This window comes from Podarcis erhardii (assembly GCF_964252035.2).
Source record: "Podarcis erhardii genome assembly, chromosome: 14".
Lineage (NCBI taxonomy): Eukaryota > Metazoa > Chordata > Lepidosauria > Squamata > Lacertidae > Podarcis > Podarcis erhardii.
In genome coordinates, this window is record NC_138503.1 from 5,512,743 (window position 1) to 5,539,767 (window position 27,025).

At 43.3% G+C, this 27,025-nt stretch overlaps 1 protein-coding gene across 18 annotated transcripts in view; it reads right to left on the reverse strand.

Annotated features, from left to right (window-relative positions):
* HERC1 (HECT and RLD domain containing E3 ubiquitin protein ligase family member 1) overlaps positions 1 to 27,025 on the reverse strand; it is a 106,035-nt gene that overhangs the window by 1,477 nt on the left and 77,533 nt on the right. For 9 of the 18 annotated variants that reach the window (XM_081838577.1, XM_081838566.1, XM_081838565.1 and 6 more), the window contains 27 exons: positions 26,570 to 26,829; positions 26,128 to 26,255; positions 24,193 to 24,320; positions 22,993 to 23,193; positions 22,104 to 22,234; positions 21,044 to 21,243; positions 19,621 to 19,735; positions 19,060 to 19,206; positions 18,735 to 18,836; positions 17,427 to 17,600; positions 16,204 to 16,497; positions 15,147 to 15,212; positions 13,978 to 14,103; positions 13,300 to 13,438; positions 12,502 to 12,683; positions 11,525 to 11,680; positions 10,675 to 10,797; positions 9,445 to 9,547; positions 7,987 to 8,156; positions 7,301 to 7,439; positions 6,740 to 6,909; positions 5,717 to 5,907; positions 5,279 to 5,444; positions 3,541 to 3,617; positions 2,376 to 2,628; positions 1,958 to 2,110; positions 644 to 949 (listed from right to left, as the gene is read on the reverse strand). In XM_081838577.1, the coding sequence (XP_081694703.1) occupies positions 644 to 949; positions 1,958 to 2,110; positions 2,376 to 2,628; positions 3,541 to 3,617; positions 5,279 to 5,444; positions 5,717 to 5,907; positions 6,740 to 6,909; positions 7,301 to 7,439; positions 7,987 to 8,156; positions 9,445 to 9,547; positions 10,675 to 10,797; positions 11,525 to 11,680; positions 12,502 to 12,683; positions 13,300 to 13,438; positions 13,978 to 14,103; positions 15,147 to 15,212; positions 16,204 to 16,497; positions 17,427 to 17,600; positions 18,735 to 18,836; positions 19,060 to 19,206; positions 19,621 to 19,735; positions 21,044 to 21,243; positions 22,104 to 22,234; positions 22,993 to 23,193; positions 24,193 to 24,320; positions 26,128 to 26,255; positions 26,570 to 26,829 (4,400 nt within the window). The remainder of the gene's footprint in view (positions 1 to 643; positions 950 to 1,957; positions 2,111 to 2,375; positions 2,629 to 3,540; positions 3,618 to 5,278; positions 5,445 to 5,716; positions 5,908 to 6,739; positions 6,910 to 7,300; positions 7,440 to 7,986; positions 8,157 to 9,444; positions 9,548 to 10,674; positions 10,798 to 11,524; positions 11,681 to 12,501; positions 12,684 to 13,299; positions 13,439 to 13,977; positions 14,104 to 15,146; positions 15,213 to 16,203; positions 16,498 to 17,426; positions 17,601 to 18,734; positions 18,837 to 19,059; positions 19,207 to 19,620; positions 19,736 to 21,043; positions 21,244 to 22,103; positions 22,235 to 22,992; positions 23,194 to 24,192; positions 24,321 to 26,127; positions 26,256 to 26,569; positions 26,830 to 27,025) is intronic. The other 9 variants (XM_081838574.1, XM_081838568.1, XM_081838561.1 and 6 more) reach the window with 5 other exon arrangements.

A 27,025-nucleotide genomic window follows, 5' to 3' on the forward strand; every position in this document is an offset into this window, starting at 1 on the left:
TCACTTCCCCAGTGGTTCCACAAACAGAACACAGGAGGAAAAGATCTCAATGGAACCAATAGGGGCTCTGCCACTTTAAAAAAAAGAGCTCCCAAGTCCAACCTTCCTTGTGGGCTGGTGTTTGCTGCCTGCCCCATTCCTCTGATGGGCAACTTCATTAGTCCTTTGAATAGCTAAGTTTGGCACGTTGCCCCATCTAGTTGTGCTTCATCACAACTGGTTTTTCCCAAGGGAGCCTTGTTTCAAGCAAGAATTGAATGCCTTCATCTGCAGCATGGAGGAGGGAACCTGTGAGGGCCTCCCAAATGTTGCTCGTCTCCAATTCCCAGCAGCCGCAGTCAGTATGGCCAGTAGCTAGGGGTGATGGAGACAGTAGCTAGGGGTGGAGACAGACAACATCTGAAGGACCGCAGGTTCCCTGACCCTGATCTAGAGGAAGTTCTTCATCCACTCCCCTGCACAGGCTTCGTCAGTTCAAGATTAGCATTTACATAAACATTCTAAGTCAGCTGAGCCAGATCTCTTAGGCTACCTTCAGTTTCAATATTACGTGTTCAAAAGTTTCAGTGTCCAGTGATTACTAGCTTTCTCTTGCCAGACTGAGGCAGGACAGCAATAAAGAGGAGGAAAAGTGGGACCTTACCCGATCGACCTTCATTATTTGGAAACGCTGAGAGATATCCGCTGTGTTAGCTGGCAGGCGAGATCTTCCTGACACAAACCTCATGAAAAGGACACGCTCCTCATTCGAAAACTCTTCCAGGGTGTGCCAAAACCACTGTACCAGCTGGTGCTGCTCATCAACCTCCCTGTACCGTACAACCTTCTTCAGAACTTCCACAGAAATTTCTGGCATTCCGCAGACCATCTGCTCCAACTGCTTAGCAGTCAGAAGAGACAGCAAGGGGACTGGGACGATCCACGACATCCCTTCTCGCACTGCAGCCACCTGCAGCCCAGAGAGATGGATTTCAGTAGCGGCACACAGATCTCTACTTTGCAACTACACAATCCGAAGTACAGTCAGTGAAAATACATTTTGGGATGGGTAGCTGGTAGCTCATGTAACTAAAATACATCTTCAAAAAGGGAATGCTAGGCCAGAAATGGTGTGACCTTGTACGCAACTACTGCAGTGTTGTTAAAAGTCGCCCCCCCCCTTTTTTTGCTGTTCTAGCTTTTGGGGTTTTTTTTGTATCTGTTTTAGATCTTTTTGTGATTTGTGTGCAAATTGTTCAGTTTGGTTGTCTATTTCTTGATACTTATTTGTTTATGACTTATGTTGTAGCTATGTATTTCAAGTTGTAAACTGCCTTGAGCATGGTTTGAACCATGTAAAGGTGGCATATAAATAAAATTATACATGTATGTATGTACGTATGTACTACCTGAGAAAAACAGCAACACTAGATTCATTGTCAATGATCAAGGATATGCATTGAGTTCTGCATGTGTTTGGTAAGAAGCAGGTTCCCTAAGAGAGAACTATATTCTTGCAATCGTAGACTAAAAACACTTTTGGTTGGCTCAAGTAACGTTAATGAAATAGCATAGTGTGGTGTTGTTGTTGTTCTTGTTGTTGTTAATTTCATATAGTCTGCTTTTGAGCTTCACAGAGCTCAGTGACAGGAAGAACTAGTCTTGAGGTGGAACTTTAGAGCTTGCATACTCCAGCAGCACAGATTGGACTAACTGTGAGGGATCTTGCTAAATCTCTTTCTCCACTCTACTGTTATCATTTAAAAATATTTTTCAAAACTATCTTCCGGATGCATCCAGGTGAGAGCCTATTTCACTATAAACTTTCAGAGGGCAAACCACTGGACCCCTGGATGCAGCAAAGTGACAACACAAAAGTCTTCATAATAGAAAGCAGTCACAAAACTAGGGAAAATTTTAAATTATAAACAGCTATTGAAATAAATGAAAATCTTATAAATACATCTGAGATTCTCACCTGACGGTCAATTTCATGGAGTCTGTACTCGATGGCCCTTTCCACGTACTCCTTTCGGTTTGAAAAAGTAAGTGGGATACTGTTCCCACCAGGGATTATGGGAACCATTTTTCCATCAGCACTCTGGCCAACAAATGAATCTAAAGGAATCATCTAATTGGAAAGAACAACACTTTTAACACTGGAGTTGTGGCCAACCTTCCAAAATGTCCATATTTATCATTTCACTACTACGCATGGACTGATTTCCACCTTAGCCTAGATTCCAACTATGCATTCTTTTTACTTCTCATTCTACAAGTGCCCCCAAACTAAGTATATGACTTTCAACTCCAGGACCATGATCTTGCATGGCAGCATCTAGCATGCTGACTTCAGGAGGTGGAAACAGTTGGAAAGAGCTTACTGCTTATCTTACCTCATGGAAATTCTCTTCCGTAATCCCACTGTCTTCAATGTGAAGAATGCTGTTGAGGGTTTGCACATAGAGAAGATCCACCTCCTCCAAGTCCTCCAGAGTGAGTGGGATACAGCACAATTGCTTCCAGACCATGGGAGCCAAATGAAGATCTAAAGGCTTCTTGGTACGAATGGCCACACCCATCAGAATGCCCAGGAACTTGAACTGCATCAGATGTTCATCTGAGCAGGCAGAAGGGTTGAAGAGGAACCTTGAAAAGATACAAGGCACAGGAGTGATGTCAATACAGAGGCTTCACTAGAATGGTTACCCAAAGAGTCAGGATCCGAGGGTGTATCACAGGACTCAAGGGACTCTGCATCACTTAAGTGCAGTTTTGTGCCCAGAGATAAATACAGCACCTGCTTGCCCACCAGCTCAAATCCTTGAGACTGTCATGGACCAATCTGGTGGGGAATCTTATACGCCACAGTAAAAACTCCAAGCACAAACTTGTTCAAATTCCTTTTGAAGCCATTTGTGGCATATGCCCTGAAATCTGGCACAAAATAATATGAATAACCATTTTTAACATGCTGAAGTTGACGTAAGTTTATTTTATTTTCAATATTTTTATGCCATTCCATAAACACAAGATCAGTGTCCTTTGATTCTGCCATGTTGAGCTTATCATGTGACTGCCTCAATAAGTGGGGGCATTTTACTGCATTATGTTCTATGAATAAGGGATAGTTTTGTTTAAGACAACCCAGTCTCTTCTGGTTCAGTGGTGGAGTAATTTTCATGCAAACACCTTTTAAAGTGTTTAAATGAACTTTTATTTCAACAGCATACATAGCTGCTTTGCATGGCATGGGTTTGATCTACAAGCTGCTGTATAGTTCAGAGTCTGGGTTCTCGGACAGTGGGTTGCAAATATATCACTAGAGGGCAGCTGCAGATCCATCTCAGGCAATTAAGTTCGGAATCCTGATTGCAATTAGCTGGCCTTCATCCAGTTGTCTACCTTTTACAGTCCAGAGCCAACATCCAACATTTTACTCCCGTTAATACCTAGGTGATTTTACTAAGATCACAGGGACTTCCCTCACTCATTTCAACAGGGCCTGCCTTGAATTCAGAGACTAGCAGCCTTTAAAGAAGAGAACACCTTGCCACTTACCGATCTCTGTTGTAGCCGACTTCAGCTGTTGCGTTTGGGGAAGGAATTAGGAGGTCTACCACACCAGTTTCAAGTTCCTTATAAATTAAGAAAGAGGGACGGAGAGAGAGAGAGAGCATTTAAGGCATTATCAAATCTGCCCAAGCATATAAAAGTACATGTTTCCATACTAGCTACAAGAAAAAGGGCCTTTGTAGACCTCACACGCACAAAATTAGTGGTGATTTGATTTAGAGAAACTCAGTCTCAGTGCTTCCAAACTGAATCATGGGACAGGCTTCATTTTCATTAAAAAATATTATAAAACTAATTCCATGCTAATGTATGGCATGCTGTAACTATGGAGCAGTAATAGCAGGTAGTGCTATTAGACAGGAATGCCTGGCGTGCTCTGGTCCATGGGGTCCATGGGGTCATGAAGAGTTGGCAATGACTAAACAACAACAACAACAACAACAATAGCAACTGCTCGGTCCCTGCTCCTGCCATACTAGCAGTTCGAAAGCACGTCAAAGTGCAAGTAGATAAATAGGTACTGCTCCAGCGGGAAGCTAAACGGCGTTTCCGTGTGCTGCTCTGGTTCGCCAGAAGCGGCTTAGTCATGCTGGCCACATGACCCGGAAGCTGTACGCCTGCTCCCTTGGCCAGTAAAGCGAGATGAGCGCCGCAACCCCAGAGTCGGCCACGACTGGACCTAATGGTCAGGGATCCCTTTACCCTTTACCTTTTTAAGGTCCACAACAGACAGGGTCAATACAAAGTATTTTTCTGGCTGGGAAAACGCTTGCTGCACCCACAAGAAGCCAGAATTTACAAGGAGCAAAATCCAACAAGGAAGTTCTCATGGATGTGAGCCAGAGCTGTAGAAGCACACTTCTCTGGGGTGGGGCCATGTGGTCTCCTCAAGTAAGATCTCTCTGTGTTTCTCTTTGCTGCCTTTAACAATATTGATTATTCTGTAGGAGTATTGGATCCCACATGGTGCTGGTGCACCCCACCTGACCTTTTAAAAACCTCATTTTAACTATGTTGAAATTGGGTTTAAAATCTTTTAAAAAATCATTGGCCTGCCCCCTTTCAGGGACAGATTTGGGGTGGGTGGCCCCCAAGGTGCCCCTGAGCTAATCAGCTTGTTCCAGGGAGCAACAGGGCAGGTCTGGGAATCTGTGCATAGCCCTGCTGAACAGTCACCTATATCTGGTAAACAAACAGGGCAGGGAGCCTCTATATGCAAATGGCCAGTTGCAGAGATTATGGAGGTTCCAGAAACACCTTATTTGAATAAGTGCAGGTGTCCCTGGTTATGAGGAGGGCAGATCCCACCGAGAGGCAAGCCATACCTGCCCCCTCGTGGGGATGCCACAGAGTGGCATGCAAGAACATGGGAGACACATTTCTGCTACCTGACTGGCTAACATTATCTCAGCCTGGCTGCTTTCAGTCCCATGGAAGGTCCTCTTATCATAGACTGCCACACTTTTTATTAGATCTATATAGCTATATAAAACTACCAATTTGTTAACCTGCAAAATACCCTCACTTCACACATTTCAGAATCCTGCCGTAAGTAAAAAATGCTGGACTATAATATCACCTTCCAACACAACAAACCCATTTCCATTCCAAAACAGGGTGGCATTTAATTCAGAATTTTCATCAGGCCAAGGACACATGTGCAGGAGATAAGATTTTGAGGAAGAAACTGAAACCATTTAAAACTATATTGAAAATCAAATACCTGGCACATTTCAGTAATTGTGTCATCAAAGACACCGCCTGCATCATCAGCACCTTCCCCCACTAATTTCACTTTCCAGGCACGAGAGGGCAGACGAAGGTCCGATGCATTCAGCTTCACAACTTGCCTTGCAATTTGAACAAAAATAGGCTTACATTTCCGACCTCTGTGGGGAAAAAAAATCTGTTAACTTCAACCAAACTTGCTTGGAGGAAAACAAACTACAAGTACTGATTCAGATATGAGGCTAAGCTAAACCATGACTTTGCTTGGGGTTGTGTAGCAGCAGGAACAGAGGGGAGAGCAGTAGCTGCCATCTGTTTGCCCAGTTGCACTAAGCATGTTTGCCCAGTTGCACTAAGCCATGGTTTTGCATAGTGTTCCATGCTGACTGGGTCCCTCCTACAACACCAGAAAGAAAGAAAAATGCAGCCTGACCTTGTTGAGATCCTTTTGACGGTTATCTGTGGCCCATAGTTTTTCCCCTGAACCATGGTTTTTCCAATGGAGCGGACCATAGGGAGGGTGTAAACTCTCGGTGCAAGTAACGGCCTCAGTTGTCCTTGAACAATCCCCCATGTCCCAGCATTGTAATGGGATGTGCTGTTCTGTAAGAAAAGGAGGACCGCCTGCTTGAGGTCAACAGGCTCTCCAGCCCCAGTGCTTGCTTCCCTCCCTCCCTCCCTCAGAACAGTGGACTGGGCTGGAGCCCCTGCTGCTCCTGAAAGAGACACCACTGTAGGAGCCACACACAGCAAACATCCCCTTCACAATACTGGCAAACCAAACAGCAAGTTGCAGGAAGGGGGCTCCCCCCCCCCAGCTTAGCCCCTTAACTCAGCCGGCAGCCAGTTTTCCTCTATGGAGTATGAGGCAAAGTGCTTCTTAGAATCATAGAATCATAGAGTTGGAAGAGACCACAAGGGCCATCGAGTCCAACTCCCTGCCAAGCAGGAAACACCATCAGAGCACTCCTGACATATGGTTGTCAAGCCTCTGCTTAAAGACCTCCAAAGAAGAAGACTCGCCCACCTTCCATTGTAATTATGGTGACCTCCTTAGAAACGTTGCATAGGTGTAATTTATTTCCAAGCCTCACTTTCCATTTATATATTTAAGCAAAAACATTTAAAGATATTGACACTTCAAGACTTGGCTTTGACACCAAAGGGTACAATCCACAGAAGGTTTGCCAATATGAGCTTTCATGATGTGAGCTGAGGTTGTGCAAGAGACAACACAACTGTGCACCTCCACAGCCCCCAATCACACAAGCAGAGCTTGCAAGCTGCCCAATGGATTAGCTCATTCTTTTAGGGAGGTGTGAGTGGGATGACTAGCTGCTAAAAAGATTACTACACACAAGAGATTATGAACCAGTGTAACTAAGGTTGTATTGGAGTGAGATTTTATAAGCTTAAGAATACACCTGTGACAAGGTTATAAATTACGGAACTTTACCTGGTTATTGGGACTGAGATTCAGCAACCTCCATGAGGAGTACATGAGGTCTGAGAAATGGTACAGCAGCCTCAGTCTTGCCCTTACGGTGTGGATGCTCACTTCCTTCAGCGCCCCATACTGAGGCGGGATGGCATCTGGCAAGCCAAGCTGCAAAGGCACTGAGACACCTGCCATCAGAATTAAGAGAAGGGAAGTGTGTGATCCTGCAGCCTCAAAGGCCTTGTGCATATACAACCATTTCTGACAGACCTGTAATGCCAACAAAATGGCACTGGTGGATCTTCAAAGGGAAAAGGACAACAAAGTGCATGAAAGCACCTTTTTGTCAAAATATGACACAATATTATTGCTCATAAATCATATTGGTTGTGTAAATTACCACTAATTGGTGCTATCCCATCCTGCTCCTCTGTCAGCATCAAAAGTCTCAAGGACAGAAGAATCAGGACTCATGTAAATATTGCTTTGCCCCCCCAACCTGGGATTGGCACTGCAGGGAAACGGCCAATACGGTCCTTGGCTGTCAGGTTCACTCCCCGCCTCAGCACCCTTCTTTACCTGGAGCTCGTGGTGGAACAGGTGGAGCTGTCCATGCGGCACTGTGGCATCGCCCTGCTGAAATCTGCCGGATGCTCTTCCCTTGTAAGAAGGTAATCAGAGTTGGCTCCCGGATGTGGTTGGTATGGCCCAGTCCAAGCTAGAAACCAGGAAGAGATTTGGAGAGAAGGAGGACTTATGTAACCCTCTAATGCATGCAGAAGAGCTGTCAAAAACACAATTGGAGTTCTGGACTGGGAGCAGGTGGACAGGGAGATGCTACATTCAAATAAATGTGTCTCCTGGTTCAGGCATTAGATTGTGTGTTTGGTGAAAGGTGGAGGAAGCAAAGGCTCATATACCTGGGACCGTTCCTTAATCTCACCATGCAGAAAGGTTTTGGGAATAAAGTAGGGACAGTAATCTAAAATAAAAGAATGTTTAACTGAATATAGACTGTTTTGTGCGCGTTCAATTGGTGTGTGACTGCTGGTACATGAGCCGTTTTAGGCCTCAAAAGGGGGAGGAATGGGGCAGCGGTGGAACGACACTGGAGCAGGCTTAGGCGTGCTCCACCAATGCACATAATGACCCAGAACACAACCCCTGTGCAAATAGGGAGTTGCCTGTATTTTGCTCTTTTCATTCAAATGGCAGAAAAGGCAAACTTTTGGTGGTCAAAATTAGACTCTTCTCCTTCCACAGACCTGCCCTTCCGAGTTGCTTCCCCAGGCATAGACGTCCCCAGAGGCAGAGAGAGCGAGAGTGTGTTCTGCTCCAACAGCGACATCTTCAATGAAGACTCCTGACAGAGCTGGAACTTGCTGTGGACGGTTGTGGTTGCGGGCTCTCCCTTCTGGCAAGCCGATCAGCCGGTCTGGAACAGTGCAAAATCTGGTCAGGTGTCACAGGAAACAAGAGGGACTTCAAAGGGCAAAAGCAGAAAGAGAGAACTGTGGGCCTCTGGTCAGATCTAGCCTGGAAAGTTTTTCAATCCCAGTCTGCGGCCTCTCCTCAACCCCACTATCCTTGCCCTGCCTCCCCCAAGCTTCTCCTGTCTCAGTGCAACTTCCACATCTGTCCACCACCAGAGAAAGAGAGAAGAGAGAGGAACAGCAAGCAAGCTTGAAAGCAAGCAAAGCTGATCACAGAATCCCCAGCAGCAGTATCCCTCAGAAAGATGCTTTAGCCACTGAACTCTGAGGTTTGGATTCCAAACTGGTACATGCATCCTTGCCTCCCAGTCTTCTCCATGCTGTTTGATCAGGACTGGCTCTGCCATTAGGCAGAGTAAGACCACAGCCTCAAGCAATAGATGTCAAGGAGGCAGCAGCCCCCATAATCACCCCTGGCTCCCCCCAGCTAACCTTCTCTCAGCCCCCTCAGCCAGCCTGCTGCCCTCAGGTACAATGAAGGAGGATATCCTATTCCCACTGTTGATGTCTGAGTGCCAGTGTGTATGTGGGATTCTGTATGTGGGGTGGGGGTAGGTCATATTGCCATTTCCCCCAGGCAGCAAAATGGTTTGCTGTGAGCTGAAGGAGCACATGGCCTTTTTATGGTGGGGGTGGGTGGGGTAGGGAGAAGAGGAATGGATCTTTGTGTGTTTGTGCATATACTGATGGAGGGAATAGGTGATAGAAGCAATGTGGGGTGACTCTGACCCTGTCCATCACCTGTACGCTGCTGCCACCCATGAGAGAGCTAGATTGTAGGGCAGGTCCTTTGCTTCTATCTTGAAAAAGCAGTGTGTGACATTGGCAGAGCAAATGCCTTTTGTGATCCAATGTGCATATGCGGTAAGTGTCTCCAAACAGACTGCAAATCCCACCCCAATTTGTGCTCAGATGATGTCCAGAAGAATTTTTCTGAATGCTTTATCATTAAGCGAGCCAGTTTAACACACAACACATTGTTTCATTTTTAGGCTAAAATCCATTTGAGAAGTTTTGACAATCACTTTCTTACAATGGCATAGCATCTCTTTCCAGGCAGACCACCCTGTGACTTCTAAGCCCTGTGATCCTTGGATGAAGGGCAGCACAATCAATCAATCAATCAATCAATCACAATCAATCAATCAATCAATGATGGGCTGTGGGAGGATGGGTGCTCTGAAGTGCATGGAAAGTTTGCAGTATTGAGTAAGCGCCAACTAAGCTTACCTTGGCCAAATGTATAGACATGCCCGTCTTTCGTCAATGCAACTGAAAACTGGGTCCCACAGGCAACCTTTTTTATTCCAATTCCACAAAGAATATCTACTTTCTATGAAAAAAGATTAAAAGGTAAATTACTGCCATACTTTAATAACAGATCCACAGTGAAAAAACAAAACAAAAACCAGACAAACAGACAGTACTTCTCAAACAGAAATTTAGTTTATTACAATATTTATAAACCACCTTTCAGGGCACACTGCAATTCAATCTCAATTCATTTTAAAATTCCAGCATCATACAAGTATATCCTTCTGCCCAGTGGAAACAGAACTGCTTTGCATGCAAAAGCGATTATGTTGCATTATCCTAATCTCAAAACTACTAAAACAAAAGCTGAATGCTAAAAGACAGAGGTACTATGTGTGCCAAGGTCTGGAGACCCTGTTCTGGACAAGGTTGCGCTCCCCTGAAATGAGCAGGGGGAGAAGACTCTAGCTTGTAAGTACCGCTCCCTCAGAGGTGGATCTAGCATCTTCACTGTATAGCTTCCAATAGATGCTTTTATGCGGACCTTTGATACCTTAGATATGTGTTTTCAGAATCCATTCACCCTGTTCCTGTGACTAGTATATTTTAATTGTTTTAAATACTGAATTCTAAATTGTTGCAACTCACCCTGGAACCTGCCAGAGCAGGGTGGGTAATAAATTTGATAACAATATAGCTTCAGTATTTGTTTTTGTTTGCATGTTTAATCTGGGATGCATGCACATGCTTTGCATGACTCTGCAATGGCAGGCCGAGGTCTCAGATACTGAACTTGATTTTATGGTTCTGGGGTAAGAATTAATGGATGTTGCAGATATAAACTACTGTTAACCAATACTGTATTTTAGTTTTTGTTGTCTTATGTGCAGATTAATTTATCACTACCCTAAATGCCTTTTAACTGTGTACTTGTGTTTGTTAAATTAACTTTGTCAACTAAATGAGTTTTCTTTGGAAGCAAGCCCTGTTACATTCAGCAGATTGACTTCTGGGTCAACATACAGACACTCAGATATGAGCTGGGTTACTCATTTGAACGTCCCACTTTGAGATCCAATGAAGGTAAATGCAAATCAACAAGTTCTATTACTATAACCAAAAGACATAGAGAAAGAAAAGTATTGGTGTGGATTCAGAACATGCTTTTAGAGATATTATGGGAGAAATTACACAGAGGATGCTAACCTGTGGTGAAGATTTTGCAGTTGAGTTTCCCAAGCCCAGCTTCCCGTAGTCACCATCACCAAAAGCCCAAACCATTGAGCCATCTGTGGACACTACTATGGTGTGGTTTAGCCCACAGGCAACCTAGTATTGAAGAGTTAAACTTGTAATTAGGTTTCTACCGAAAACAAAAACAAGAAGTCTCAACTAACAGCTGCTTTGGGAAGAGGTTTTAGGAATATCACTGCAGCAGGTTCTTCCCCAGCCTACTTTCAGCAGGAGTAGTAATGACGCCACAACCAGGGCCACAGGGGAGAATGAGCTGCAACAGACACCAAAGTGAGGACGTGGGAGGGCCTCCGTTCGACATCAATGGCCTAGCTAGGCCACAAGACATCAGGCACATAAGTCCTACCCCCAGGATGGTAGAGAGGGCTGCCTCAAAAGCTCCAGGGCAGTTGCTCTGCAACCTAGTCACTGTGTAAACAGCAGCGTTTTAAAAAGGCTAGGCAAATGCTGATGCTGCTGACCCTACAGATACTGGAATCCTCAGAGCAGCTAAGTATCTCAACCTAGACACACCAACATTCCTTCAGGGAGTGCTGGTGGCCATATTCTGATCTCAAAGCACCTTGTACACAAAGGTGGAGGTAGAAATGTGAGCTACTACACGTGTAGAGTTTTTTTGGGGGGTAGGCTAGTAGTGGATTGTTGCTGCCTGTACACGTGCTTTGAACTACGTAACATTAAAATATGGAAACATGGTTGGGCAGGAATTTCCTCCTTCAAATTCCAGCCTGTAAAGTAGAAGCGCCTGTGGGACGCAATCTGAGAGTGCACTTTAAACACATGAATGCAAATCAAGCCTGACCTCTCCTATCTGATAGCCTTCTAGTGCTGTCACTCTTTCAGGAAGCTTCTTGTTGGATGTGTTTCCTAATCCAAGTCGGCCGTAATCCCCATTTCCAAAGGTAAACAGTTTGCCATCTGCAGTCACCACAGCTGAATGCTTGAAGCCACAGGACATCTAGGGGACAGGGGAGGGGAGAGAATCAGAAGATCTTATGGTGAATGTCCTTTTTATTTATGAATATATCCAGAAATATTTAGAAACAGGGTCTGCAACAGTATACAAATATGTTATTTCCAATAGAACACATGGCCTCAGGGCTTCAAGAAAAGGTGATGGATTTGTAGTCCTCACCCACGGCACTCATTGTCTTTAGCTGTAAAGCCTTTTCTCAGATTTAGAAAACGTCTTCTCTACTTACTGACTCAAACCTTTGGAGAATTTATCTTATGGATACATTTCTCAATTCCAGGACTGCATTTTAACTTTTGGCCCATCTGTTATAGTTTTTGGGGGGGTGAGAGGCAGTAGCTCATTGGCATGGGACCTGCAAAAAGTGGCTTATGAACATATTGGAACAACGTGGTTTCCACTCTCAGCAAGTGTGGGCTCAGGTTCTACATGCAGATATTCTGCCTTACTACAATGTAGCAGGCTTGATATACTTGATGTATATGCCATGTTCTGACATAATCACATGGTGCATTTCTCTGTCCCAGCCCACTTATTGGCTGCCACCAACATGAAAACAATAAGGGGACACAGAAGGAAAGAATCGCTGAGAGAAGATTGAGAAGTGGAGTGCAGCTTTCAGTTGTCAGTCTGTAGCAGGGATAACACACCTAGTTCTATCCCAACCAGGTAAAAGGAAAACTTGACTCATTACCCAATGGGCATGAATTCAGATTAAAGACTCCATTAATGCCTAAAAGAGCCACTGAGTCGATGCGACATCTAATCTACTTTAAAACTAGGGAGAAATAACTGTTGCCTCAAACCTGCACCACTTCTTCTCCTTGCAAAGCCTCTATTTGTCTGGGTCGGCGCTGCCGGTCACTGTTTCCGTGGCCCAGCTTGCCATAATCTCCATCCCCCCAGCTGAAGACTTCACCACTCTCTGTCAAAGCCATGGAATGCCCATCAGATCCGCAAGATGTCACCAGCTGGGTCACAACAAAACCTACAGCACAAGAAGGAAAAAAGTGTCAGAATTATCCCAAAGCATACGCAGCTTGTTGAGCCAAATGACCAAATAAGGCACAGCAGCATTCAGCAACCTGGTGCCCTTCTGATGTTTTGCACCGCAACTCCTATCAGCCAAATGACTGCAACTCCTATCAGCCCCAGCTAGGCCTGTGAGCCTATTCGCGTCCCCCCCCCCCCCATTTTCCCTATTGTGTAACATTAGGGGACTACCACCTAATGTTGAAAAAGTGCATGAAAAGTGCTTTGAGCACCTAAGAAAGTGATTATTATTATTTCAGCATTATACATAGTTTTACTTGATCTGTTGCTTTGGGAAGAGATTTTAGAAATATCAGCAATTAGGCTTTGTAAGGTATCCCACCAAGCAGCAAAACAAAACTGATTTGTCAAATTTGTGAAACTGACAAAAAGTGCTCAATGGTTTTTGTTAAAATAAACCTACAAATCATGCCAGGACATATTGCTGCCTATTAAGCTCCCAAAATGAAATACTGGTGTCCCAACGAAAAGTGAAACCATCTCAGTCTCATCAAATTAGTGAATAATGGGTTATGTCCCACATTCAATGGATATATTTTTTTCCTACTCACCTTGCAATGCTGAAATAACAGTGAGGACGTGAAGATCATCTGAGTTCCCTTGTCCCAGCCGACCATAACTTCCTTCTCCACAAGCCAAGACTGTTCCATTAGCTTGAATCACAAATGTACAGTTCTGGCCACAAATGACCTAATGCAATTAAGGAAAATGGAAAATACATAATTAAAAAAAACAAAACAAAAAAGATCCCACCCACCACTAAACAGGCACAAGCACAAAGACAGTAAGCTGATCTGTTCCTAATTCACACATTGACCATAAGCAGGGTTAAAATCATATTTGGAAAGGACCTCAGAGCACATCTAGTCCAACCCCCCCTGCTGCTGTTGCAGGATATAATAACCACACCTTGTAAACATGTGAGGGAACAGGGCAGCACTAAAGCCTACTCTCAGAAACCTGAATTGTGCACCCAAGTAACTTTTTATTGGCTCTAACAGACATAGGCATCAGCACAGCCTAGTCTCTAGAGCTTCCTTGTTTATGAAAAAGGTGGCTTGTATGCTTTGAGGTTATTTTGCTTTACAGAACTTTCCTGCTGTTGTGTCAAATATGCTCCAACAGCCACTCCAGCCATCTATGGAAAGCGAGGCAACTGCTGCGCAGGCAGACATAACGCCTCCTCCCACTCTCCCTCAAAAAGTGGTAAGGAAAGGCTTCTGGTTTACCTGTTGAGCTTGTGAGAATGAGGGTGCTGACACAGGCACCATGACATTTCGTCCAGCCTCAGCTAGCTGCCCATGCCTGCCAGCTCCCCACAGGTACACGTCACATTTTCCACCAAGGTGCCAGTCCTGAGGATCAACGTAAGAGAGATTTTCAGAATGGATTACTGGTTACTTATTGAGAATGACCTTTCTTGGTTGACATGTGGATGTGACTAGGTGATTTGAATGGTTTCCTTGTCTTGGTTCTTCCTTCAGTTAAGTCTGTGGCCAAGCTTAGAACATAATAAGATTTCCACATTAGCAAAAGAGTCCTTAGTAAAAACAGCAGTCTCAATAAAACATGGTGATGTGAGTTTATACTGATCAAGACCCAGGGCAAGCCAACTTAGGACTGCCAAGGGCTGATCTGAGAAAGGGTTTTCAGAAGCTTCCCTATCATTCAATATCAGTATCATTTGCTGGACGGTTCGAAGTTTGTTTTTGTTTTCTGTCAAAGACAATGGAGGTGTCATCTTTTCATAGTCTGGCAGGAAAACATGCTCCAGCAAGAGTCTATTTTGCTTGGTGGGATTGTTCCTTGCCATGTGTTAGGATCGATCAAAATGACACCCCACTCCCAACAATGGTAGGGTTTGGAAGGGGCAGGCTTATCTGCTTCTGATAAGAAACACTGACCTGGAGCTGTTTGATTTGACATGGAGCGGACACTCAGAGAAAGCTGCTCTGGCACCCAAAGGCTGTTTGGAAGCCTTTTGATTAATGACATTGATGTACTGTGTGTTTTTTTGGCATACAAGCTTACTGGACCGGCTGACAGACAGAGCCATTTCCCTTATGCTGGGGAGGGGGCGGAGGAGAAAAAGAACAAACTATTTATTTTTGAGAGAGAGAGAAATACAACAGGGGGAGGGAGGTGGACATGGAAGCTAAAGGGGGAAAAGGCAGAAAGCAACCTGAGCACAAATGAAGAGAGGAGAGGAGTAACACTTGCTTTGGGCAAAGGCAGGGACTGAACTAAAGGAGATGCCAAGAGAGGGAGCTGCATTCAGATGACCTGGTCACATGTTCCCACCTCAAAAAGTACAGGACATAAACTCTCAAATGGATGCCTATCAGAGAAAGGGATCACCGCATTGGGCTGCTTTAAACACACCATTCACTATACTAACCTCAGGCCGTGATGTTGCCCAGGACATAATCTGCTCATCCATCCCATTGATCCATTTGCAGTTATCCTACAAAACATGAAATTAATTATATTGAGGCTAAATGCGTAAGCTGTTCTCCATCCTTCCAGGGCAGTTCTTCTCCCTCTGTCAGAGGAGTAATTTCTTTATGTTTCAAAAGCCTACCAAATGGTGCTTCTCAAACTGTGGTAGGCCCCAACGTATTCCTGGGTGGGCTGCTGCACAATGATGAGCTTCTTTCTCCGCAAGAACTGGAAGCATCAGGGCATGCACAAATACTTTTGAACTTCCAGTCAAGGATGCTACTCGCTGAGCCAGCCTCTCTCTCTCTCTCTCTCTCTCTCTCTCTCTCTCTCTCTCACACACACACACACACACACACACACACACACCATTTTACATTGAGCATGGCTGGGCTAGCTGAGGTAGCCATTGAGAGAGCTGCTAGACTCGGCTTTGGTGCAAGCCAATCAACCAGCCAATTTTGGGTTTGTAAATGTGGGATTAGCAAATGTCTATGCAAGTTTACAGGTGGATTCCACTTCAATTGTTTGAGAAGCACTGCTATATAATTTGTTTTCTGGAATGGAGAGAGAGGAGTGTCTGAAAAGGAAGAATGAGTGAGTGAGTGAGTGAATGAATAATATTAGCAGCAGGATCCCATCCTTCCTTCAGATCCTGACAGTTCATATACAAATTCCCAATAATCAAATTCCTCAAGCATCCTTATCGTCAACAGAGAAATAGTAATACTGACCTGTCATAAAGGACTCTTAAAAGCATCTCAATATGTCAGGCACTTGGATAATTAAAATATTTATTATTATTATTATTATTATTATTATTATTATTATTAGGCACAAAGCTGGGGTTGTTTTGGGTGATATTGCCCTGAAAATTTATTCTAAGGATAAGTGGGGAGGCAGGTGTGCTACTGTTTTGGTGCCACTGGAACAGTACTAACTCTCTCTGCCCAACCCTGGCAAGTGCTCCACTGATATTTGTAAGTTTTGTCACACCACCAACCTGCATATCTTACCATAAGAAGGACTAGTTCATCCTCTGGTACAGGCTCCAGATCTGGGACCGTAAAAGACTCTGGAAAAGTGGCTCCTTTGGCCAGAGCCTCGGCAGCTTTAATTGTCGTCGAGAAGCACTCCAACCAGGCCCACTCCGTTGGGTTCCAGGTCAGGGGATCGGGGAGGCAGGTCTGGTGATGAGGTGGGACTGGTGGGCTGCACAGGAGCTGATCCAGATGAAGCCCCACGGCCAGCGAAGCTAAGCATTGCATATATGGACTATGAACAAGCTGGTCTCCACAAACTACATGGGGCTATAAAAGAGGAAAGCCAACATTTACAAAGTCATGGAGTGGGTTAGTCAATCTAATCGCAACTGGCACTCACTTTCTAGGTTTTCTCCTGCTGCTGCCACCACCACCACCTCTGACTTTTAGGAGCTACTGTCCACTAGCAAAAACTCACAGCACAACAGATGATACAGTCCATTGTGCAACAAAGTCACCAGCAACCTGCTTATGCCTTCTCTAGCACAACAATGTTTTGCCAGAGAACACTTTGCCAGCTATATTGCTCTGTGACTTTAATTTAGGACTACATTGTATGCAACCAACATATTCATTTGAAAGTTGACTGTGTGAAGGTTGCTGGAGTCATTTAACCAGTTTTAAGTACATCTTTGTGTTCTCATTTCTCATTTCTGAGTCCAACAATGAATACAGGCTCAGTTCAATGAATTATCAGGCCTTCTTGGGGACACACACGCCACAACTAATATCACAACAATAATGAAGTTCCCTCACTCTCCATGTTCCCTCAATTCTTTCCAAACATCTTCTTAGGAAAAGGATTCAAATGGTCATAAGATGACATCTTACGGATTGATACAATCAACCTACATCAGTACACACAATCTAACTTCCATCAGCTTAATGAAACTCTTATGAAATCAAGCGTTATACAAAGGAAGTTATTCTGCCAAAAAGCAACATAAAATTGGTCAACTATTTTGCCCATATCCCAACAATGCCAGAGAATATTAATTTCAAGGCTCTCTTTTCATTTCTTAAACAAATACTGGAGAACCAGAAGTGTGTGGGACATATTTCATGCAAGGTAAGATAAGCATTTCTGCTCACATCTTGTGTTAAAAATGTTTTGTTAAGCACTATGCACAGTTAAACAGCACTTTGCAGCTTTCTTGAATTACTAACATGTCACCTTATTCAAGTCCTCCTCTTACCTTTTCATAAGCATACTGTTCCTGAAGCATTATGGGCAGACGCTCTAGGAAAGCCCTCATGCAAGGAGCCATGTTTAACCCAAGAATCCCCTGTTGTTTCAAAGCAGTCCTACAGGTTGCAAGGATATGGTTGGAAGAGATCCATTCTGATGTGCAATTCACCACCAACACATCCTGAACAAAATTCAAATATGTCCAATTCAGGAAAGAAAGGAGAAAAACAGCTTGCTTAGCTTTTACAAACAGATAGAAGCTTGATATAAATCTGGTTTTGTTTACTATAATTATTTGTATTTCATCACTGATTTTATGTTGCTAATTGCAAGCATTCCCCTCCCTTTTCTCCCTTCTTTAATGTATCTGTTATTTTTAATACACTGATGGTAAACAACAAAGAGTCTTGCGGTATCTACCTTACAGACAAAACATTTATTCTGTAGCAGAGGTTTCATTGGCAACAGTCCATTTTGCCAGATGCACGAACTCTTAATTTGAAACGGCAGAGTCCTCAGCATGTTTTCTCAGAAGTAAGGCCCACTGTGTTCAATGGAGCTTATACTCCCTAGTAAGTATGTTTAGGATTGCAGCCTTGCAGCACAATCCTATACATCTCCATTCAGAAGTAAGTCCCATTGAGTTCAATCGGGCTTATTCCCAAGTAAATGAGCGTAGAAATGCAACTTGATAAGTTTTTGAGGTACCACAAGACTTCTTGTTGCATTTAAGTAACACAGATTCCACCGCTAGCGCTTGCCATTAAGGAGATTATTATATATTGCAATATAATGATGCTCAAATGTGTTGATAATCTGTTGATATAGACTATGTTAACAATATGGAAAACAGCCTTCTTCTACTAGAAGAAAACATTAATTACTATGTTACTATTTCCAATTGTATTTGCTCCACCAGTGGTCAGAAATTACAAATTTCATTATTTGTCAGGAAAGACAAAAGCAAGTCTCTGCAGGTGTTTTGGAGGAGGAGAAGGAGCATCAGCACTACAGCCAGATTCTTCATTACGCACAAATTTAGACTAACTATTCCATGTAGCAAGCCTGAAATCAGTTGTCCATTACTGTACACTGCCAGTAATTCCTGTACAAACTTTTATGAGATACTGGCTGAGAAACAAGTTTAGTTCATTGCTTGATTCAAGTTCACAGCTGTCACTAGGATGGCACACTTGGTCACCCACAGGACTGAGCACACACAGTCAAGGCATGGATTAAAAACTTGGGCTAGCCCAAGCCCACAGAGGAGAGAAGATGGGCATTCAGAATTCCATTCAAACAAGATGAAAAATACCTTTGATCTACTAGAACAAGCAGCTACTCCAACCTCAGGGATCCATACGGTTGTCTGAATGGCTCCAGAACCTATCACAACACTCTGTAAAACAGATCCATCCTAAAGGAAAGACAGGATAAACCCACAAAAGCTGATTACTTAAGCTCAGCTAATTGTTCTCTCGTGGTTACATTCAGGTCATCCGTAAAATAACTCTTAAATATTTCCTAATCTTTAGGGTAAGTGCAAACTTGTGTGCCTATGCAGGAAGCCTAAAAGGGCAACAACATTACTACAATGAATGAAAACAAGCTTTACATTTCCTTAAATAGTGTTTGCTTACCCGTAAAGACCAAATGTTCACAAGCCCACCAAGTCCACCGGATACCAAGGTTAGTCCATCAGAACTGAAGGTCACTGTCCGAACAGGCGTGATATGCCCTTTCAGCTGATAGATGCACTTGGTTTCAGCTACTTTCCTGTATGCATCCTAGAAATTAAATATCATCATTAGGGCATATTTTGTATTAAAAAATACAACAAACATTTTACTACTCTGCACTTACCTTCTGCAGCTCCATCCCTACCCACCCAAAAATATTTGGAAACACAGCAGTTTCTTCTACAAACATAAATTAGATAGACATAGTGGGTGTATTTATGCACACTTTGCTAGGAATAAATACTGAGAACATGCTGAGCTAGTATTTTTAAATATTACAGACAAATAAGAGTGAATTGTTTGTTCACTCCCAATCATCAGCACAATCTAGGTCTATTTTGCCTCTGTCACCCCAAGACAGATGCCTTCCTAAATCAGATATTGTTGCTTTCAGGACCACACTCCTCCTAACAAGGAAAGGGAAGGATCTAGATTCCTCTTGCGGCCTAGGGTTCTCTTTACCTTGCCACTGGCTTCCTCATCCCACCATCCTTCTGAACAACGCAGACTGGATTGCAGTAGGACCAGCTCATCTTGAGGAACAGTCCAAACACAAAGCAAACCATTCTGGCATCCTCTAAATAAAAATTAAGAAAAGCAATATTGAAGGGCCACAATTTATCAGTCAACAAAGTAGGGCAAGTTGGTTAACAATATAATCATGTTTGCACTTAAAGGTTTAGCTTTTCAGTCTCTGGAAATCTTGCAAACTGCCTTCTCAGAATTTTCCCTATATTAAACAGATGGCAGAAGACAGGAGTCCACAGCAGAGGGGAACAATGAGATGAAGCCTGTCTCTCCTTTCATCTGGTGCCTGCTTTGAGGATGTGGGGGGAAGGTACATCCAAAGGATGGGTTCTACTACAGAAACATGACACAGGTACGGGGAGAAGATGATAAAACTGTGAACACTGTGTCCAAAATTCTGAAACTATGGTGCCATTTTGTACTTTTATATTTAACAGAAAGAATGCAGAACTATTTAGAATCACAGAATCATAGAACCATAGAGTGAAGGGGCCCCAAGGGTCATCTAGTCCAACCCCTTGCAATGAAGGAATCTTAATATAGAATCATAGAGTTGGAAGGGACTCTATTTGGAATTTAAAAACAAAACAGAGGCAATACAGAGTTCATCCATTTGGGCTTAAATAATAACTATTTTTAAAACGAGTAAATAGGAGTATAGCATCTAGATCCAGGGAAGTAATAGTGCCACTGTATTCTGCTCTGGTCAGACCTCACCTGGAGTACTGTGTCCAGTTCTGGGCACCACAGTTCAAGAAGGACACTGACAAACTGGAACGTGTCCAGAGGAGGGCAACCAAAATGGTCAAAGGCCTGGAAACGATGCCTTATGAGGAACGGCTAAGGGAGCTGGGCATGTTTAGCCTGGAGAAGAGGAGGTTAAGGGGTGATATGATAGCCATCTTCAAATATATAAAAGGATGTCACATAGAGGAGGGAGAAAGGTTGTTTTCTGCTGCTCCAGAGAAGCGGACACGGAGCAATGGATGCAAACTACAAGAAAGAAGATTCCACCTAAGCATTAGGAAGAACTTCCTGACAGTAAGAGCTTCCTGACAGTTTGCTGCCAAGGAGTGTGGTGGAGTCTCCTTCTTTGGAGGTCTTTAAGCAGAGGCTTGACAACCATATGTCAGGAGTGCTCTGATGGTGTTTCCTGCTTGGCAGGGGGTTGGACTCGATGGCCCTTGTGGTCTCTTCCAACTCTATGATTCTATGAAATGCAGGGGGAAATGTCCTAGAAATCCATCAAAAAGGAGGCCTGTTTTTGTTTATGGATAAAATAAGCCTGAACTACTGAAAAGGATTACCAGCCAGTACAAAGATGAACCAAAGAATTAAAAGCAAAAGGTCAACTTACGTTGCCAGCAGGAGCTGTGGTTTGGGGCCTTTCCCTAGAAGGCTGCACCAGGCTATGGTATTCACAACAGCCTGGTGAGGAAGCAAGTACAGCTGTCGCCAGCAGCTCCCCATGTATCCCCAGAGTTTGACAGACTCTTCCTTGGCACAAGTCATGAGCATCTTGCCAGTTGGATCCCATTTCATGCTGACAATGGTGTCCTGAAGAATTGGAAGAGAAAGGAGGAAATACACAGTAGTAGGGCTGCCAAACGTCTGGGATTTCCCAGACATTACAAGGATTTGAAAGGAAGTGACGTCGGGGGGGGGGGGGATTTCTGGAGGGCGGAGCCTTGTCCTGGATTTTTGGCAATCACAAGAAATCACGTTTTTCATATACTTTGGGGTTTGTCTTAAAAAAGTTCAACAACTTTCGCGGTGTCCTAGTTTTTACTTTGTGAAATACAGCATCTTCACATGGCACGGGTGCTAACTAAATAAACCCATCTGAAAAAATAACTCACCCTGTTTAAATAGATAGATGGGGAAGCTAACTTCTAAGAAGCAAGAGCAATTGGAAATGCTTCTCTAGGTCCAGGGCGAAGATATATGACAGGCAAACACTGCGACTCCAGATTGGTGAATTTGCCGCCTCCCCTGTGAAAACTCTTCAAGGGCCCACAAATAGAGAAATGGCATCTTGGCTCCTAAGATGATTCCCTCTTCTTTCCCTGCTCTCTAGCCGCTAGCAGTTGTACTTAGGGGTACTTCACAAAGATAATTTAAAAAGTCATAAAAATTAAATGACAAATAATGCGAAGGACCACTACTTTAACTGGTGGCCTTAATGACAGAGGAAGACACAACTTTATATCTGTGTGACTAAGTCATAAAGTAATTTTAATAACCTAACAGCAATTAGAATGCAATGCAATTTCAGAGTGAGCAATGATTTCCCTTAAGAGTACAGACTGGTCCTTTTGAAAGAGTTGTCTCAGACTTGTGCACATAAACTTAAAGTTTATTTCAATTCTCAAGATTTTTTCTGGGGGAAGCAGGGTGATGATAATGCCTGGCTTTACCTTGTGTGCATCCACTAAAACAATTCCTCCTTTCTCGAGTGGCTCTTTCGTGCCTATCAGCAACTTTCCATCCATATAGCCTATTGCAAAAGGTTTGTCTTCACTAAACCATGCAAGGCAAGTAACAGACACTAAGGAAACAAATAGGAAAAGATGGATAAGCAAGTTATAATTTGCAGAATTTTAATTAAACTTCTTTGTACTGGAGAAAACAAGAGCAAAGCTGAATAAAGCGTAGGGGGGAGTGAGTGAGTGTGAATGTGCATGTGCAGGAAAGGAAGCTCTTCTAATAATACCTATCTCTTCCAATTGTGCTACACAATTTACTTGAAGACTACTAAGTGCCTAGAAATTTTCAAAATCAAGGACTAAGACTTACTAAGCACATCAGTTTTTCCCCACAGATATGGAAACAAATGTCCACATTTTTCTTTAATAGGTAGTCATAAATGTTCAGAGCTGAGCATATTGCACACCATAGGGCATTAAAGAACATAAATCCATCAGGTGTGCCCTTCATGAATGACATGAGTGAGAAACAGAGATCAAGTTCAGGCTGGCTCCTTGCAAGTCATGATTTTCAGAACAGCAACTGGCCTTGAGGACATGTGCTCTATCCCTTTCGCCTATCGTAAGCAACTCATCCTTCCCAGCATTAACCTTGAAAAGGGCACCAATGCAAACCAGAGTTAACCACAAATCAGATTATTCCAAAACACTAGCTGGCATAACCATGGCTGGCGTCTGCACTTAAGATTATGGTTTTAACTGAAGGTTAACTGAAGCTTGTGATTAACTCTCAAGACAAGACTTCCAAAGCATTCTAAGCTTCAAAAAGCAACTTGTTAAAAAAAAACCACTTTATAACATATCAGCAGCAGCTACTTACCATCCTTTCTGTAGCAGTGTTCCAATTCAACTCTGTGCATGGCAGAAACATCTAAAACTTCAATAAGTCCAAGAGATCCATCCATACGACCTACAAGGAGTGATTCTGGAGCTTCTCCTGTCCATGTTGCAGCTGGTCCTTCTTCTGGCCATGCTAGAGCAGACACCCAATGTGGCTGAACATCCAAGAGTCCTTTTCCTCCTAAGAAAGTAACGTGCACCTAATTTTTCTCTATATTTTAATACCCACTGATTTCCATAATCCCAAAAGATGAAAACACATCCAAGAGCAGCACTGTCACTTCTGTAGCATTCTCCCCAGCTAGGCACTGCCAAAGCACTCTGGCAATTTTAACCTGTGATTGTACAAGCTATCAGATAGCCCATTCAAAGGCTCTTTTATACAGCGGGAGGACAGACTTTGGTTTGCTGCTGGTTGAGGATGCTTGTAGCTAGGAATCCCAAAAGCTTCCCCCTGCAGGTGTCTTGAAGGTTTCCCCACCCCCCACCCCGACGAGCCCAGCAGAAGTTCTAGCATGTTTCAACCCAACTGTGAACCCATCTTCAGTTATTTATCCTCTTTCTCTCAGCTGCTGTTCCAAGCAAAGGTTAATTTTAAAAACCACTGTTGCTTAAGAAGCAGCTGCTGCCAATCCCAGGTTTTTTTTTATAAGACTTCAAAATCTTAGATGTCTAAACATTCAAAAGTGCAAAGTGTAAAGTGGCCCATGGATGCTGGGGGAGTTTAAAATTATTTGGATTTTTAAATGAATGATACCTATTAATCATGCGCTAGGTACCTAAATTAATCAGAAAGCAAATGATACTACACACCTGGTATTATTGACCCACAAAGTACACAGGATTATTACTTTGCTTTTAAAGACAAACTACTCTTGCCACTATGTGATCAAGCAGGACCAGCCCTACCATTAGACAGAAGGAGGTGGTGGCTTTTAAATTTATGATTGTATTTCTATTCCCAAGGAAGAGGTGCTTATGGGATTTCAGCCCTCAGGCACCATAATAACTTGTTCAGCTTTGGGTAATATGCACCTTTGTTTTATTCCATTTGCTGTTCCACTCTGGCAGAAAAATGTATCAGGCCAGTTCTATAATCAAGTTACATTCTACCCCACCACAATGAGGCTGGCTCCTTCTGATGACTGGTATACAACATTCAATTGCATGTGGCTCATACCATTAACTTGCCATATGTTCACCATCTTCTCCAGAGCTCCAGCCAGGTACTTGCCACTGACACTCCAACAGGCGAGTGATAAGCTAGGATCACTAGGTGACCCCAAGTTCTCCTCTTCGTCCCCTTCCCTGAAATATAATTTTAGCTTTCAGTTAGAGGAACGTAGAAGGTAAAGCATATTTGAAACAAGTCAGTTTCTCAAACAGATAGCTCTATGTAAGCCATACAATTAAGTTGCTCTCAATCATTGGTCCAGCTTTGATCATACCTTAACAGCAAAATCATTTGGAAAGGGTATAAATGAAGCTCCACTCCAGACACTATTATTCTTGCAAAACGTAAACCCATCTATTGTAAAAGCTGCAGCAGGGACAATAAACTTATGGTTTAGGGACAATAAACTTGTACATATTTTGTCAGGCTGCAGCTCCCATCATACCTGACCACTGGTTATGTTGCTTGGGACTATTTTTCTAGAAAAAGAGGTGCTGGAACTCACCATGAATGCCTCCCTTGTTCTCTTAGAATGGCAATGCAGCCCACCTGGAAGTTGCCAGAACCCACCTGAGAGGTGCCAGAACTGAGTTCCAGTGAGCTCCAGCTGAAAAAAAGCCCTGGTTGGGACTGGTGGGAATGCCCTATCACCTGCCTATGGGCTATTTTATGGCATGGTAGGGTATTCAATAAATCCTAAGGCAAGTACGGTCATCACTTCCCAAACTGAGATATAAATACTGTTCTAAGCTTGCATCCTGTTATTAAGGCTCCAGGAGCTTCAGTCTGTGATAAAGCCAAGCCAGTTTCCCTGTTCTACAATCACTCTTGCATAGGGACCCTCATGCACTGTCACTGTGACTATTACACTGTTTCCTGTAGCTAGCAGCAGCTTTCCCAAGAAACACAGCTTCACTGAGGCTCCTTTGCAACACTTGGACATGATGCAAGATAAAAGAATAAAAATGGGATGTCAATGCTTTAATCAGTACAAACTTTCTGACAATAAGAACTGTTCAACAGTGGAACAGACTCCCATGAGAAGTAGTGGACTCTCCTTCTTTGGAGGTTTTTAAGCAGAGGTTGGATGGCCACCTCTTATGTATGATTCCTGCATTGCAGGGGGTTGGACTAGATGACCATCAGTGTCCCTTCCAACACTACAATTCTATGGTTCTATGCGCGACTTAACACCTTAGTCTCTAGGCAGTGTACAGTATGGCTTAAAAATACAATAAAAATAAAATCAGTTAAGACTAGCCATAAAATAAAAAATAACATAACATAACATAACATAACATAACATAACATAACATAACATAACATAACATAACATAACATAACATAACATAACATAACATAACATAACATAACAATATCTTCAGTAGGCACTGTTAAGTTCCACAGGGAGGAGTGCTATCTGAACTCAGCTGGGAGGGAGCTTTCCTGAGCTGGGCCCACAATATTGGTTACAATGTCCCTTGTGGATATGAGCTGTGCATCCAAGCTATGAGTGATCAGGCAGAGATATGAGCAGTCCTTAAGGTATCCTGGACCAAGGACTTTGTAAATACATTTCTGTAAGTGCAGGGGAGAAGCTGGTTGCAAGGAATATCCCATACCTTTGGGAATCAGAAGGCAGACTTGAATGCATCTGAACAAGGCTGTTTGTCATGGTTACAATGTATATAAGCATTACGGGAAATAAAAGCAAAATGGCTGCCATTAAAAGAACACACACAACTCATGTTTAGCAAGCAATAGTATTAATATAGATTAATAAAATGGGATAGAGGAAATGAAGTTGCATTAAGCATGTAGAAAATTGAATTTACAAAACATGCATTTGAATAGGCCCTTGATAACTCTCCTAGCTAATATTTTACCTACAAAGCTGGCACATTAAGCTGACTGAATCTAAAATCTCCAAGGATCACTTACAATTTGTTGAACACACATGTTTGTTGCAATGAGTACTGCTTCTTCGTAACATTCCACACCCGAATTGTTCCATCATTGCCACTTGTTGCTAATAGCCCTTTTTTGTTGCACCACACACACGTCATTACCTACAGCAAACAACAATAATTGTGAAGTTACAAGGCAAGCATTTAAACATTTGTACGTCAAAATACAAGTAACATGCAATTCTCTAATGCAGCCTTTGTCAGCCTCCAGATGTTTCAGACTACAACTCCCATCAGCCCCCAGCCAGCAATGGCCATATGATGCTGGGGCCGATGGGAGCTCCGCTGTACCAATCTACAGCTGTGCCATGAGAACAAGTCCCATGCTTACTGCACAAGACAGTAGTTTAACAAGCACCTCTTGGAGAAATGCCATTTAAAAAACAGTGATGTAGATATTCTGAAAGAATTATTACCCTGTTCTGGTGAGCCTCCAGCTTGATGAAGGAGCATTTGCGCAGATCCCCACCCATATCTGCAAGGGTCTGAGGGCTGGTTTGATTATCTCGATCTTGAGCTGCAAGAGTTCGGACAAGCTGCTGAGCAGCCCACTGCCTATGTTGCGAGGACAACCTTGAAGAAAGGCAGCAAGCTGCTAGTGCATTAGCCAGCTCCAGAGGGCCTACAGTAGAAGGATCATAGGAAGGATGGGCATACAAATGGGCAATTATACCTGCTTAGACAAAACAATGAGATGATGTCCGGATGAGTGACAAGAACAGATAAGGTTGAACATTATTACCCACAAAACAAGAATGGAAGGAGGACCCAGCCCACACATCTGAAATCTCCAAGGAGCTGAAAAAAACTCAAGTTTTCATGTATCCCCACTCCTTCACTCAGCACAAAACTGGTATGCCTTCTCCACCTGT